This window comes from Salvelinus alpinus, chromosome 13 (genome assembly GCF_045679555.1).
Source record: "Salvelinus alpinus chromosome 13, SLU_Salpinus.1, whole genome shotgun sequence".
Lineage (NCBI taxonomy): Eukaryota > Metazoa > Chordata > Actinopteri > Salmoniformes > Salmonidae > Salvelinus > Salvelinus alpinus.
Window position 1 is genome coordinate 45,413,889 of NC_092098.1, and position 15,828 is coordinate 45,429,716.

At 40.5% G+C, this 15,828-nt stretch overlaps 1 protein-coding gene across 3 annotated transcripts in view; it reads right to left on the minus strand.

Annotated features, from left to right (window-relative positions):
• The window catches only part of LOC139537787 (septin-8-A), a 42,603-nt gene that overhangs the window by 17,760 nt on the left and 9,015 nt on the right, over window positions 1–15,828 (minus strand). For all 3 annotated transcript variants that reach the window (XM_071339567.1, XM_071339566.1, XM_071339569.1), the window contains exons 2-4: window positions 12,030–12,144; window positions 11,541–11,736; window positions 10,506–10,692 (exon numbers count right to left, since the gene is read on the minus strand). In XM_071339567.1, the coding sequence (XP_071195668.1) occupies window positions 10,506–10,692; window positions 11,541–11,736; window positions 12,030–12,144 (498 nt within the window). The remainder of the gene's footprint in view (window positions 1–10,505; window positions 10,693–11,540; window positions 11,737–12,029; window positions 12,145–15,828) is intronic.

Consider the following 15,828-nt stretch of genomic DNA (forward strand, 5'->3'; position numbering starts at 1 on the left):
TTTACTCAGTACTTTGTTGAAGCATCTTTGGCAGCAATTACAGCCGAGTCTTCTTGGGTATGACGCTACAAGCTTGGCACACCTGTATTTGGGGAGTTTCTCCCATTCTTCTCTGCAGATTCTCTCAAGCTCTGTCAGGTTGGATGGGGAGTGTCACAGCACAGCTATTTTCAGGTCTCTCCAGAGATGTTAGATCGGGTTCAAGTCCAGGCTCTGGCTGGGCCACTCAAGGACATTGAGACTTGTCCCGAAGCCACTCCTGCATTGTCTTGGCTGTGTGCTTAGGGTCGTTGTCCTGTTGGAAGGTGAACCTTCGCCACAGTCTGAGATCCTGAGCGCTCTGGAGCAGGTTTTCATCTGTACTTTGCTCCGTTCATCTTTCCCTCGATCCTGACTAGTCTCCCAGTCCCTGCCGCTGAAAAATATCCACACAGCATGATGCTGCCACCCACGCTTCTCCGTAGGGATGGTGCCAGGTTTCCTCCAGACGTGACGCTTGATGCAAAGGAGTTCAATCTTGGTTTCATCAGACCAGAGACTCTTGTATCTCATGGTCTGAGAGTCCTTTTGGTGCCTGTTGGCAACCGCCAAGTTGGCTGTCATGTGCCTTTTACTGAGGAGTGGCTTCCATCCGGCCACTCTACCATAAAGGCCTGATTGGTGGAGTGCTGCAGAGATGGTTGTCCTTCTGGAAGGTTCTCCCATCTCCACATCGGTTTCTTGGTCACCTCCCCGATCAAGGCGCTTCTCCCCCGATTTCTCAGTTTGGCCAGCTCTGAGTCTTGGTGGTTCCAAACTTCTATACAGTGCATTTCGAAAGTATTCAGACCCCTTGACTTTTTCTACATTTTGTTAAGTTACAGCCTTTTTCTACAGCCTCATTCTGAAATGTCTTGAATAAAATGTTTTTCCTCAATCTACACACAATACTCTATATTGACAAAGCGAGAACAGGTTTTTAGAAATGTTAGCAAATGCATTCAAAATAAAAAACAGAAATACCTTATTTACATAAGTATTCAGACCCTTTGCTATGAGACTCGAAATTGAGCTCAGGTGCATCCTGTTTCCATTGATCATCCTTGAGATGTTTCTACAACTTGATTGGAGTCCACCTGTGGTAAATTCAATTGATTGGACATGATTTGAAAAGGCACACACCTGTCAATATACGGTCCCACAGTTGACAGTGCATGTCAGAGCAAAAACCAAGCCATGAGGTCGAAGGAATTGTCCGTAGAGCTCAGAGGCAGGATAGGTCGAGGCACAGCTCTGGGGAAGGGTACCCAGACATTTCTACAACATTGAAGGTCCCCAAGAACACAGTGGCCTCCATCATTCTTAAATGGAAGAAGTTTGGAACCACCAAGACTCTTCATAAACATATCCCCTCAAAAAATGCTAACCTCCCCTGTAATTGTAATGGTGAGCGGTTAGCATGTCTTGGAGGTATGATATTTGTGCGTCTGTAGCTTTCTCACTCATTATTCACAATTCATTGAGGATTATCTGGAATAATGGTAGCATCCACATGAATGTAGAAGTGTTTAGAAATATATTCTATTCTTATTTACAATATAAGTGACTCCAAAATGACACAATACATTATTTACCATTAATTTCTATTGGGCACAAAATAATCTGAAACACAACCAAAACAAACAGCAAATGCATCCAACAAGTTTATAGTCACAAGCTTGATGTAGTAATTGCGTGCTAGGAATATGGGACCAAATACTAAACTTCTGACTACTTTAATACACATAAGTGAATTTGTCCCAATACTTTTGGTCTCCTAAAATGGGGGGACTACGTACATAAAGCTGCTGTACTTTTTTTTAGTGGTTCACCCTATATGGATGAAAATACCTGCAAATTAAAGCTGACAGTCATTGGATTGAAAACCTACACTCGATCCCTCCGATGTCAACAACTACAGACCAGTATCCCTTCTTTCTTTTCTCTCCAAAACTCTTGAACGTGCCGTCCTTGGCCAGCTCTCCTGCTATCTCTCTCAGAATGACCTTCTTGATCCAAATCAGTCAGGTTTCAAGACTAGTCATTCAACTGAGACTGCTCTTCTCTGTGTCACGGAGGCGCTCCGCACTGCTAAAGCTAACTCTCTCTCCTCTGCTCTCATCCTTCTAGACCTATCGGCTGCCTTTGATACTGTGAACCATCAGATCCTCCTCTCCACCCTCTCCGAGCTGGGCATCTCCGGCGCGGCCCACGCTTGGATTGCGTCCTACCTGACAGGTCGCTACTACCAGGTGGCGTGGCGAGAATCTGTCTCCGCACCACGTGCTCTCACCACTGGTGTCCCCCAGGGCTCTGTTCTAGGCCCTCTCCTATTCTCGCTATACACCAAGTCACTTGGCTCTGTCATATCCTCACATGGTCTCTCCTATCATTGCTATGCAGACACACAATTAATCTTCTCCTTTCCCCCCTCTGATAACCAGGTGGCGAATCGCATCTCTGCATGTCTGGCAGACATATCAGTGTGGATGACGGATCACCACCTCAAGCTGAACCTCGGCAAGACGGAGCTGCTCTTCCTCCCGGGGAAGGACTGCCCGTTCCATGATCTCGCCATCACGGTTGACAACTCCATTGTGTCCTCCTCCCAGAGTGCTAAGAACCTTGGCGTGATCCTGGACAACACCCTGTCGTTCTCAACTCACATCAAGGCGGTGACCCGTTCCTGTAGGTTCATGCTCTACAACATTCGCAGAGTACGACCCTGCCTCACACAGGAAGCGGCGCAGGTCCTAATCCAGGCACTTGTCATCTCCCGTCTGGATTACTGCAACTCGCTGTTAGCTGGGCTCCCTGCCTGTGCTATTAAACCCCTACAACTCATCCAGAACGCCGCAGCCCGTCTGGTGTTCAACCTTCCCAAGTTCTCTCACGTCACCCCGCTCCTCCGCTCTCTCCACTGGCTTCCAGTTGAAGCTCGCATCCGCTACAAGACCATGGAGCTTGCCTACGGAGCTGTGAGGGGAACGGCACCTCCGTACCTTCAGGCTCTGATCAGGCCCTACACCCAAACAAGGGCACTGCGTTCATCCACCTCTGGCCTGCTCGCCTCCCTACCTCTGAGGAAGTACAGTTCCCGCTCAGCCCAGTCAAAACTGTTCGCTGCTCTGGCACCCCAATGGTGGAACAAACTCCCTCACGACGCAAGGTCAGCGGAGTCAATCACCACCTTCCGGAGACACCTGAAACCACACCTCTTTAAGGAATACCTAGGATAGGATAAAGTAATCCTTCTAACCCCCCCCTCCCCCTTAAAAGAGTTAGATGCACTATTGTAAAGTGGTTGTTCCACTGGATATCATAAGGTGAATGCACCAATTTGTAAGTCGCTCTGGATAAGAGCGTCTGCTAAATGACTTAAATGTAATGTAAATGTAAATTTGAAATGATACAATGACTAAGTGCTGGAGTAGAGCCAAAACAACAAAAAATGTGTCACTGTCCCAATACTTTGTGGGGTACGCCCGCAAAGCCTGGTGAAGTCCATGGTACAAAATCAGCTAAAAAAGGGAACCTAGTGTGAATCAGTGAAGCCTCGCAACATGTCAAACCAATCAAATTCTTTACTTGGACGGAGGTGCTCACTAGATTAGTGTCGTAGGTTCAACAGTGCGTGAGGACGGCCATGAAATCGACAATTGAAACAACATCAAAATATGTTGATGTATGCCGTGTTTGTGGTGAAACGTACAATTGTAACAGGAACAAACAGCCTTTTGCAAGGGAAATTGCCTTTATTGCGACCGGACTTTTTGAATTGAATCACTACAAGCAGCGGTTTTTGGTGCATCATGGGTTGTAGGTGACAACTAAAGTGATCAGCGGATAGGTCAAGTAAATGCTCTACCTTGGAACAACATGTCTGTCTATCTAAAACTCACTTTTGTCAATGCAACAGGCCATGCAGCTACAGATCCATTATGTTTTATTGTTTGTTTGTTGTCCCAGTATTAATCATTATGATAAGTCTATGAAGTGTAAAGGTCGAAAACAGTGTTGCATAAGTCATACAGGCTCACGTCTGTATTTAATATCTAATATCTATTTAACATTTAATATCTCCAGTTGATAATAGTACCAATTGTAGCCTAGATAATTTATGCAGTTTGTTTTTTTCCTTGACAATGAAGTCACTGATAAAGCCCATTTTATGTTGCACAAAGTTAATTATTGAAAATGTGTTGCATAATGCATGACGACCATTTCAGATATTAAAACCTTATTTTCCCTTTATGTAAGGTCACGGTTACAACTACAGTACTTCTGTATTTTTATTTTTTTACCACAGAAAAAGTGAAAGACAAAACAGTGCAGATAAAAACTGGTAAAAACCGTGCAGGTGAGGTTGGAAGACCAAAGGGGCTGATATGAAAACCACACCACAAATACAAGTAAATCAGCCTAGCGCAATAACAAAGTATTTGATGAAAGAACTGCTAAAACCATGTGCGCCTCACAAAAGACCTCATCCAACATCATCCCATGTCCAGTTTGACATAAAAAGTCAGCAGGACCGTCAGAGAGCAGACAGACCTCATGCAGCGATTTGATAAAGACTGTGAGCTGAAGCCAGAGTCTGGAAAGCACTCAATCTCAAGTAGATCTGAGGATATCAACCATATAGTGTTTTGGATCAGCTACCACAAACCCAACTTAAACCGAGAGAAGAATAAACCATGTGCTCGTTTGGATCGCAGACAGAGGCACAAACATTGACAGTTGATTTCAGCTGTAGTGCTGAGACCCTAGAATGGACATTATGTTATATGCCACAGTCAGAGAAGTAATACAAGAGGAAACATGTAGTACTGTCACCAATGACAATGTAGATGCACAAAACTTATATTTACTTTTATAACGTTACATTCTTTGTTGCATTTATTTGTGTAATTACTTTAACTGAAAATATTCTATGTACCTTTTTTTTTTTTATGATTTGTGTAATTACTTTTATTACAATGTTATGTACAGTTAACTTTCTTCCTGCTGTTCCTATCTGAATAACTGTATATAGGAATAGGTTTTATGGGCTGTGATGTGTAAAGCGTGTCAGAGCAGTAACAACTGCTATAGTCTAGCCTTTTCCAAATTCTCTGGGCCAACACTGGAAAGCCCACACCTTTTCTACTTTTCAAGTTGTTACTTATTTCATCCAAAAAAGGCAACTACAAGCTAATTTACAATAAAGTCATACAATCATCTGAGCATTGATGTTTCCAAATCTGGATTATTTATTGAAGTCAAGTGAAGGAGAAAAGTGAAGGTTACGAAATGCAGTTTATAAACAAGTAACTATGGGTGACAGGTTACATCTTGACCCACTCTATACTTTAGATAGGGCCCAACTGAAAATGTGTATTAGAACAAATCTTTAAGCTAAATTATAAAATGTACTGTGTGTGTGTGTGTGTGTGTGTGTGTGTGTGTGTGTGTGTGTACGGCATACATTCTACTATTCCATACAGCTCAATGGCAAAAGGGCCTGTTTCCACAACAATAATATTGTCTTTTAAGCAGATGAGACAATACCTACAGTGTTTTTCAACATAGCATCTAAAAGGACTCATGTAGTATACTCAGTCATGTTTGCAAAAGCCCCAAGCTGTCCCAACACTGAATCGTCATTATAATAATCATCACTCAAGGTGTTCATCATCCCCAAAAACATCAGTGATGATAGACAGAGCGGATCCCCCCCAATTCAGAAAAGTAAGGGAATTGTGCTCAGACTGTTGTCAATTTTTTTGGTCCTCCAATAATTGGTATCGGTGTCGAAAAATCATAATCGGTCGACCTCTAACACACATACACCACATGGTAATAAAAACACATGGCATGTCTCCCACCCCAACCCACATCCCCTTCTCCTGCTCTCCCCACATAGCTGCACCTCCATCACCCCTCCTCTCTCCCGATATCGATGAGACAGTTTTAGTCAACTTAGCCAAAAAGATGCTCAACACATTTTAGTTCCACACAAATAACTCACCATTGAACCACATCGACACCCATTCCAATGAGACGCTCGCAGATCAATGATGCTTGAAGTAGGCCTCACCATTTCTCTGAGCCAACAAAAGTTTCAGGATACCGGAAGACAATCGTGTATTCACCCTTGGCAATTTTCTCGTCCATCTCACTTTGACCAGTGAAAACAGCAGCAATTCCTTGAGAGTTCAGAACACGAACCTGATCCTCGATTATTGACTTCAGAGAACTACTATTACCATTGATTTCTCCACTTTCAATAAATCGCAGACTGTCGGCCACAATTAATACACTAAACTTGTACCATAGCCTGTAGCTAGACACAACAAAATGTATATTTTCTTTAATAGAGTGTTCAAGCAGAGGAGTTATAATGCCTTCATTGATTCGATGTTGTGTATAATAAAGCACACTTCTGGCAAAACAGAATACAATTTTTCCTCCAATGTGAAAACTAGCTAGCATACAAAACAACTTTATACAAAATGTGTCCTACCCGGTTGGAAAACAGTGACGAACACATACCACCCTCTAAATATCCTGATAAAAAGGACTTCACTTGGAGTAACAAGGACATGTCCAGACAGTCAAGAATTGACTTCTGGTTGATTTATAATTCATTAGATAACACTGTAGTCAAGGTATCCATTGAAGCATCAATTGTTACTGATCATAAAGTTATATTGCTATCTTTAAATATGAATGGATCTGAAGTTAAACTGAATCAGAGTTATTGGAAACTCAATAGTAGACTGTTGGAAGATGATCATTTCAAGATGGATGCCAAAGATATTATACAAGACAATTGGAGGAAAGCCCAACTATTTAAGTCTCATGGGAAAAACTGGGAATTAATGAAGTATGAAATAAGACAAACAGCCATGAAGAGAGGTAAAGAAATTGCTGAACTTAAAAGATTGAGGGAAGATAAACGTATGTTTGAAATACTTTCTCTAATCTCTATGGAGGACCTTGGTGAAGAAGGAAAGGGTCAGTTATTTTCTTTACAACTAGAAATGGACCGAATGTTTGAAGAGAGAGTAAAAGGGCCATTTGTAAGATCAAGGAGATGGTTGGAGGAAGGTGAAAAAAACTAAATACTTTAGCAATTTAGAGAGAGAATTTTTTTATCTGAATTTACCTCTATTCATAAACTCAATATAGATGGCAAAGAAAATGAAAACCCCAAAGATATATTTCAAAATATGTTTCAAAATTCTATGGTCATCTTTTCGCCTGTCCTACTAGTGACATATCTGCCTTTCTAGACTCTGTAAAAGACTATTTAAAATGAACAGATGAAGACTTCCAAAAGTCTTGTGATGAATTTATTTCTATTCATGAAATAAAAAAAATGTATCAGCAAGTTAAGAGAACAAATCTCCAGGGAATGATGGCATTTAGTGAAATCTATAAATATTTTTAAGGAGGCAATTGATTTAGGGTTCCTGCCTGTTTCTATGACACAAGGCCTAATTTCTGTAATACTCACATTTTTGAGACTCATGCAACACTGTTTGACCTTTACACTTCATAGACTTATCATAATGATTAATACTGGGACAACAAACAAACAATAAAACATAATGGATCTGTAGCTGCATGGCCTGTTGCATTGAGATTTTTGGGTTTTGGTCAATATTTTCAAATCTGGTTTATCTCTGAATATTAGGAAATGTGAATCATTTGCGTTGAAAAGATGTGACTTAAACTCAGTATGTAATATCCCTATAAAAGATGTGATCACATTTTTTTGGTATTAAAGTTAGCAAAGATCAGAAAGAAGGGGCCAACTTAAATGTCTCTCCTATTGTAGAGAAAATTGGAAAGAGATTTTACTCCTGGTTATTAAGAGATCTTTCTTTATCTGGACATGTACTTTTGTCAAAATCTGAAGGTCTGTCCAGATAAATGTATACCTCCCTTGGATGTAACTAAAATGGTTGATACTAAATTATTTAACTTCATATGGAGGAATAAACCTCACTATTTAAGAAAAGCGGTAATATGTAGCACCCAAAGTGAGGGAGGGTTGAATGCTCTGGATTTTAAAACCTCTAATATAATCTTTAAGATCAAGTGGATACAAAACTATTTAGGAAATAAGGATTGCATTTGGAATATAATCCCTAAATTAACATTCCAACAGATTGGTGGTCTAGAATTCTTACTCAAATGCAACTTTGATGTGGGTAAGATCCCTATTAAGCTTGCTAACTTTCATAAACAAGTTCTTCACAAGCATTAACATCTGCTAAACACGTGTATGTGACCAATAACATTTGATTTCTAACTTGGAACCTCAAGTACAAACATAATTTTCCCCCACATAGATAAACAATCTGGAATAATAAAGACATAAAATACAAAAACAAGTCTATATTTTTCCAGAACTGGTTTGACAACAACATTATTTGGGTTAAACAATTATTGAATAACGATGGACAACTATATGATTATCCAGAACTCATGAGAACACACAACGTTACATTCACTCCTGAGGAGTATCAAATTGTTGTTAGAGCTGTCCCTAAAAGGTGCTATTCTTCTTTTAAGAGAATATAACAGTACTCAAAGCGCAACTGTTGAGGATTTTGTAGCCTCAATACAACTAGAAGAAATTTACATTTTGAACTATAAATGTAATAACATATATATAAGAAAAAGTGTCAAAATTTTGCTATTCCCTCTGCTAAAATGTACTGGAATGCAGCCCTAGGACAAGTGAATTGGAATGCAGCCCTAGGACAAGTGAACTGGAATGCAGCCCTAGGACAAGTGAACTGGAATGCAGCCCTAGGACAAGTGAACTGGAATGCAGCCCTAGGACAAGTGACCTGGAATGCAGCCCTAGGACAAGTGACCTGGAATGCAGCCCTAGGACAAGTGACCTGGAATGCAGCCTTGTTGTTATCTGGTAAATATTGTATATCTAATAAGGTGAAAGAAGTATCATACAAACTCATTCATAGAATCTACCCTGTAAAGACCTTTATTATACACAGATTCTAAATAGCTATTGATAACAAATTTGTATTTTGTGCTTGTGACCCAGAAACTCTTGACCATTTATTTTGGGACTGTTCTTATGTCAGATGATTGGCGTGAGTTAGAAGATTATATATTAAAAGAAACGACTATTAATGTTAATTTGAGAGACTCTGATATTATGTTTATTTTGATCCAAATTATTTAACTTTCATTGTTCATTTGTTTATTTTTCCTGGCAGATTAGTTATCCATAAAATGAAGTGGGCAGAGAACAAACCTCTCTTCACATTATTTAAGATCATTTCTATCAGTAAGTGTAAAAACAAAAAAGCAATACGTACCATAAAACTTTGACAAAATGAAAATGTATTTGATATGCAATACCCGTCTGTTAGGTTTATGTACATGTTTGTATTTGCTTTGTTCATAATACAAATAAATAATAAAATAAAAAATAACCATTCAACGGGCGTATGGGGGGAGGGTTCTTAAAATGTAACATCCGCTCCAAGCGGACTATTCAAAATGGTGTTGCTAAATTCTCCAGACCTCCAAGGAAGACGTGACAACAATGTGATTTTGGAAGTATGACAACTACAATGTGTTCCTAATGTTTTGTACACTCAGTATGACGGTATGAAAATCTGGATAACGCCCAACCCTATCATAACCATACCATCTGTTTGATATGAGTCATCGCATTTCTAGACACAAACAAGCCTGGCATTTCCTCTCCACCATTCCTAGAACAGCTTTATAGGCCATACAACTGGCCTGATATATGAGCTTGGTAGGGTCGTAATAGGAGTTGGAGTACTGGATGTATTGTCAGGTTTGTCAAGTGTCAGTCGGAGTATTTCACAGATTTCACCCGCCCTCTTTGGGGTCAATAAAACTTGACTGCACTACTAGTGACATTCTCTTTCCCTCACCCTCGTTCATGCTTAAACTGCAAAAGTGACAAGATTCATTGCACCAGATCACTAATTGAGGCAATGATCATTCATGTGTTTCCAATAGACCACAGTCAATTTTATGGATGGGTACGGTTAATCGATTAATCAAATATCCAAACGGAGGTTAGTATTAGATTACTTGAGTGAGTGTATATTTTTGGAAAAAATAAATGGTAGGCCTATTTTAACAACGTAAAAGCTAAATGAAATCAAAATTATCCTAAACTATGGATCTGCTGCCCAATACTCAGTTATTCACATGAAATACAATGATCTTCATAGGCGTAAGTTACAACAAACATACTTGCTTAAGCAGTCTGCCAAATATAATAGGGAACGATATGAACCTGAACCATCCAATAACATGTGATCTTGAATGTCTGTCAGCTGGTCCCCACCCCAACATGAAGAGCTAGCTATTCCACTGTGAGAAATCCACACCAGTCAAAGGATTTCAGCATCTATACAAGTCAAACAATAGGATGGTGTCTGTTTTTTGCCCATAAGGCATTGGTGGTAGTGATCCTTTACCTTGCTGTCCAGTTTCTTCATGGTAACTAAATCCAAAGACTTCAGCGAATGCCCCGTGGGAGCAATGAAGTACAGACAGATGTGGACCCTCCCGTCGTGGTAGTTGAAGAGGGAGCGCTTGATTTTCAGCTCTTCCTGGAGGTAGTTTTCAAACTGTGTGTCGATATAGTCCACTATCGGTTTATAACTGAAAAAATAAAATAAGTGGTTATTGGGTTGACATTTTGGTCCCAGTATCTCATGTTCTTTCATTGTTTCTTTCAAAGTTGCCAGTGGGGATATCAGATGCCTGTGTGTGTACAGAAATAACCTGCATCTACTCAGGTTAATCTGACCTTACACTATCAAGTATCACAAATTGTAAATACTTAAGAGGTCACAGAGGTGAACATTTAATATGCCAGTGTGTTTAGTCTAGCATTCTACAGATGAAGTGAGACAAATAACATAGAAAGTCACTGATCAACCCTGGAAATCAGATGAAATCAAAAACCTAAAGTATTAGCCATCCCTGTGTCCATCATTATACTGTAGCTTGGAGAGAAGGTAAATAATATGGAGGCTTTCCAAGAACATATGTACAATGTTTAACCTTCCCCTCTTTACATCTCTGAGCTATTTTCCCAAAATGCATCATTGATGACCTTTAAAAAGGCTGTTTGGGATGCTTCGCTGCAGCAGTATTTTCCCAAACACGATGAGTTACGGCCTGTTCCTCCCACTGTATCATTCAGGGGGGGTGTGAGCCCTCTTGCTGCGGAGGTTACACAAACACTCAGTCCGACCGCTGTAGTTCAAACCAAGAATGTCCTCCTCATCATCATTCTACACCCCCCTCCATTCAGGGGGGAGATCAAGTCCTCAAAATTACAGTTTAACTGTGCTCGTCTTGTCTACATTCCAGGCAATGTAAGCAATTTACTCCAAAAGATGGCATATTATCATGCACTGGGAGAGTATGCACATGATAAAAGAGACTCAATACTTCCAACTATTTATCAGCTGAATATCTGATTCTCAGCATCAGCTGCTTACCTCTCCTCTTTGTTGATCTGGTCCCCAAACCCCACAGTGTCCACAATAGTCAGCTTGAGGTGGACGTTGCTCTCCTGAAGGTCATATGTTCTGGGCCGCATACACACGCCATTCTGGTAGTGGCTGGCCTCCTCATTCTCAAACATTGTGTTAAAAAGCGTATTCATTAACGTCGACTTGCCAATACCCGTTTCCCCTAGAAAGCATGAGAGAGAAAAGTGTTGTTAGGTCTCAGTAACTCTCAGGAGGGACATTCTGATTACAGCCTCTTCACAGCAGCAAAGTCATTTGTTCTCTTTTGAGTCAAGGGCAGAAACAACCCTGGCTGCATACCAAATGGCACCCTATCCCCTACATAGTGAATTACCTTTGACCAAAGCCCTATAGGTAGTGCACTAAATATAGTAGGAAATACGGTGCCATTTGGGATACAGCCCGTGAGACACACAGTGTTACTGTTAGTGTACTACCATGTGGTTCGATACTCACCTACACAGAGGATATTGAAGCAGAAACCCTGTGTCACTGATTTACTGACCAACTGATCGGGAAGGCTGTCAAAACCAACATGGCCACCCAAACTGAGATTACGCTTTTCTTCATTCTGAAAAAAATACAAGATTAAACAAATCAAAAATGACGGCAAAGCTGGAGATACGCGAGGGGGAAAACACAGAGTAAATGGACGGTAGTACTGAATCGAGGACTTAAGGATTATGGAATACTACTGCCACGCTAAATTGTTTCCCTGTGCATATGAAATGTTCTTATAATTAATTCTACAGACATGTAGCTCTTCATAATGTGCCTTCAATTACGAGATGAGCCCTCTGGCCGAGGAGCTGAGGTTGGTGGAAAAATCCTTCAAAACAGGAGCTGACATCTCTGCACTGAGAACAGGCACCAGAGATTCCAACAGTCAAATGACTTCGGATTAATTGAGGTCATACCAAAGAAATCTGTCCCCCGCAAAGGAAGTTAGCCTGCTACTCTCATGTGAACAGCACATCTCTAATTATGGGTGATTTGTGGGGAAGCAATAATGTAGTCCCTCATCTTGCTCATCTCAGATGGATAGCACCTTGAGATCAATGGGTCCATCCCAGCATGTCTGGCTTAGCCTTTCCCACTAAGGCTGCATATTTGGGAGCTGATGTCACCGGACACAGCCTGAGACCTGAGCGGTGCAGGCAGGCAGGCCAATGTGTAACTAGAATCGACTGAGGGCCACAAAAGAAATGCACACACAAAACCTGCCCCAGTGTGTCATCTCAAGGATCGTGCAAAACTGAGGACGTGGACACAAACTCCCCAGATATGAACTCTGATTGAATTACGTCAGAAAAGCTGAGACAGAGGCATCCATCCTTGCTATATAGTAAAGGACAGAGGTCAGTATAGGAGTACAAAGTATAAAAAAAGTCTGTAGGTAAGAAAACAACACTTCCCATGTGAATCACTGGATCACAGAGAAATAGCTGAGCGTAAACAGTGCCAAAAAATGTAAATGCTCCTTTATGGGAAACTTTGTACAGTCCCTTGCTTCATCTGTGAGAATATATTACACAAATTACAAAGAACTGAAAAAAGGGCAAAACCTGGATCTTTGAACCAGACAGACTGACAGAGACCTGCAGTAGAGTAGGCCTGACCTGAAAAACTAATTTCCATCCCCAGCTGAAGTCTCTCTGCTTCAGTGAACTGAAACACAACCCATCAGCAACATCCTGACACCACTACTACTACCACTACCATCACTACTACCACCACTACTACTACTACTACCATCACTACTACCACCACTACTAATACTACTACCATCACTACTACTACTACTACCACCACTACTAATACTACTACCACTACTACCATCACTACTACCACTACTACCATCACTACTACCACCACTACTACTACTACTACTACCACCACTACTAATACTACTACCACCACTACTAATACTACTACCACCACTACTACCACCACTACTAATACTACTACCACCACTACTAATACTACTACCATCACTACTAATACTACTACCATTCACTACTAATACTACTACCATCACTACTAATACTACTACCATCACTACTAATACTACTACCACCACCCCTACTAATACTACTACCACCACCCCTACTACCATCACTACTACTACCACCACCACCACTACTAATACTACCACCACCACTACTACCACCATTACTACCACTACTACCATCACTACTACTACCACCACCACTACTAATACTACTACCACCACTACTAATACCACCACTACTAATACTACTACCACTAATACTACTACCACCACTACTACCATCACTACTACCACCACTACTAATACTACTACCATCACTACTAATACTACTACCATCACTACTAATACTACTACCACCACTACTACTAATACTACTACCATCACTACTACTAATACTACTACCATCACTACTACTACCACCACCACCACTACTAATACTACTACCACCACCACTACTAATACTACTACCACCACCACTACTAATACTACTACCACCACTACTAATACTACTACCACCACTACTAATACTACTACCATCACTACTAATACTACTACCACCACTACTACTACTAATACCACCACCACTACTAATACTACTACCACCACTACTACTACCATCACTACTAATACTACTACCATCACTACTAATACTACTACCACCACTACTACCATCACTACTAATACTACTACCATCACTACTAATACTACTACCACCACTACTACCATCACTACTAATACTACTACCACCACTATTACCATCACTACTAATACTACTACCATCACTACTAATATCACTACTAATACTACTACCATCACTACTAATACTACTACCACCACTACTACCATCACTACTAATACTACTACCACCACTACTAATACTACTACCACCACTACTAATACTACTACCACCACTACTACTAATACTACTACCACCACCACTACTACCACCACCACTACTACCATCACTACTAATACTACTACCACCACTACTACCACCACTACTAATACTACTACCACCACCACTACTAATACTACTACCACCACTACTAATACTACTACCACCACTACTAATACTACTACCACCACTACTAATACTACTACCACCACTACTAATACTACTACCACCACTACTACTAATACCACCACCACCACCACTACTAATACTACTACCACCACTACTACCATCACTACTAATACTACTACCATCACTACTAATACTACTACCACCACTACTACCATCACTACTAATACTACTACCATCACTACTAATACTACTACCACCACTACTACCATCACTACTAATACTACTACCACCACTATTACCATCACTACTAATACTACTACCATCACTACTAATATCACTACTAATACTACTACCACCACTACTACCATCACTACTAATACTACTACCACCACTACTACCATCACTACTAATACTACTACCATCACTACTAATACTACTACCACCACTACTACCATCACTACTAATACTACTACCACCACTATTACCATCACTACTAATACTACTACCATCACTACTAATACTACTACCACCACTACTACCACCACTACTAATACTACTACCACCACTACTAATACTACTACCATCACTACTAATACTACTACCACCACTACTACTAATACTACTACCACCACCACTACTAATACTACTACCACCACCACTACTACCATCACTACTACCACCACCACTACTACCATCACTACTAATACTACTACCATCACTACTAATACTACCACTACTAATACTACTACCATCACTACTAATACTACTACCACCACTACTAATACTACTACCACCACTACTAATACTACTACCACCACTACTACCATCACTACTAATACTACTACCACCACTACTACCATCACTACTAATACTACTACCACCACTACTACCATCACTACTAATACTACTACCATCACTACTAATACTACTACCACCACTACTACCATCACTACTAATACTACTACCATCACTACTAATACTACTACCACCACTACTACCATCACTACTAATACTACTACCACCACTATTACCATCACTACTAATACTACTACCATCACTACTAATACTACTACCACCACTACTACCACCACTACTAATACTACTACCATCACTACTAATACTACTACCACCACTACTACTAATACTACTACCACCACCACTACTAATACTACTACCACCACCACTACTACCATCACTACTACCACCACCACTACTACCAT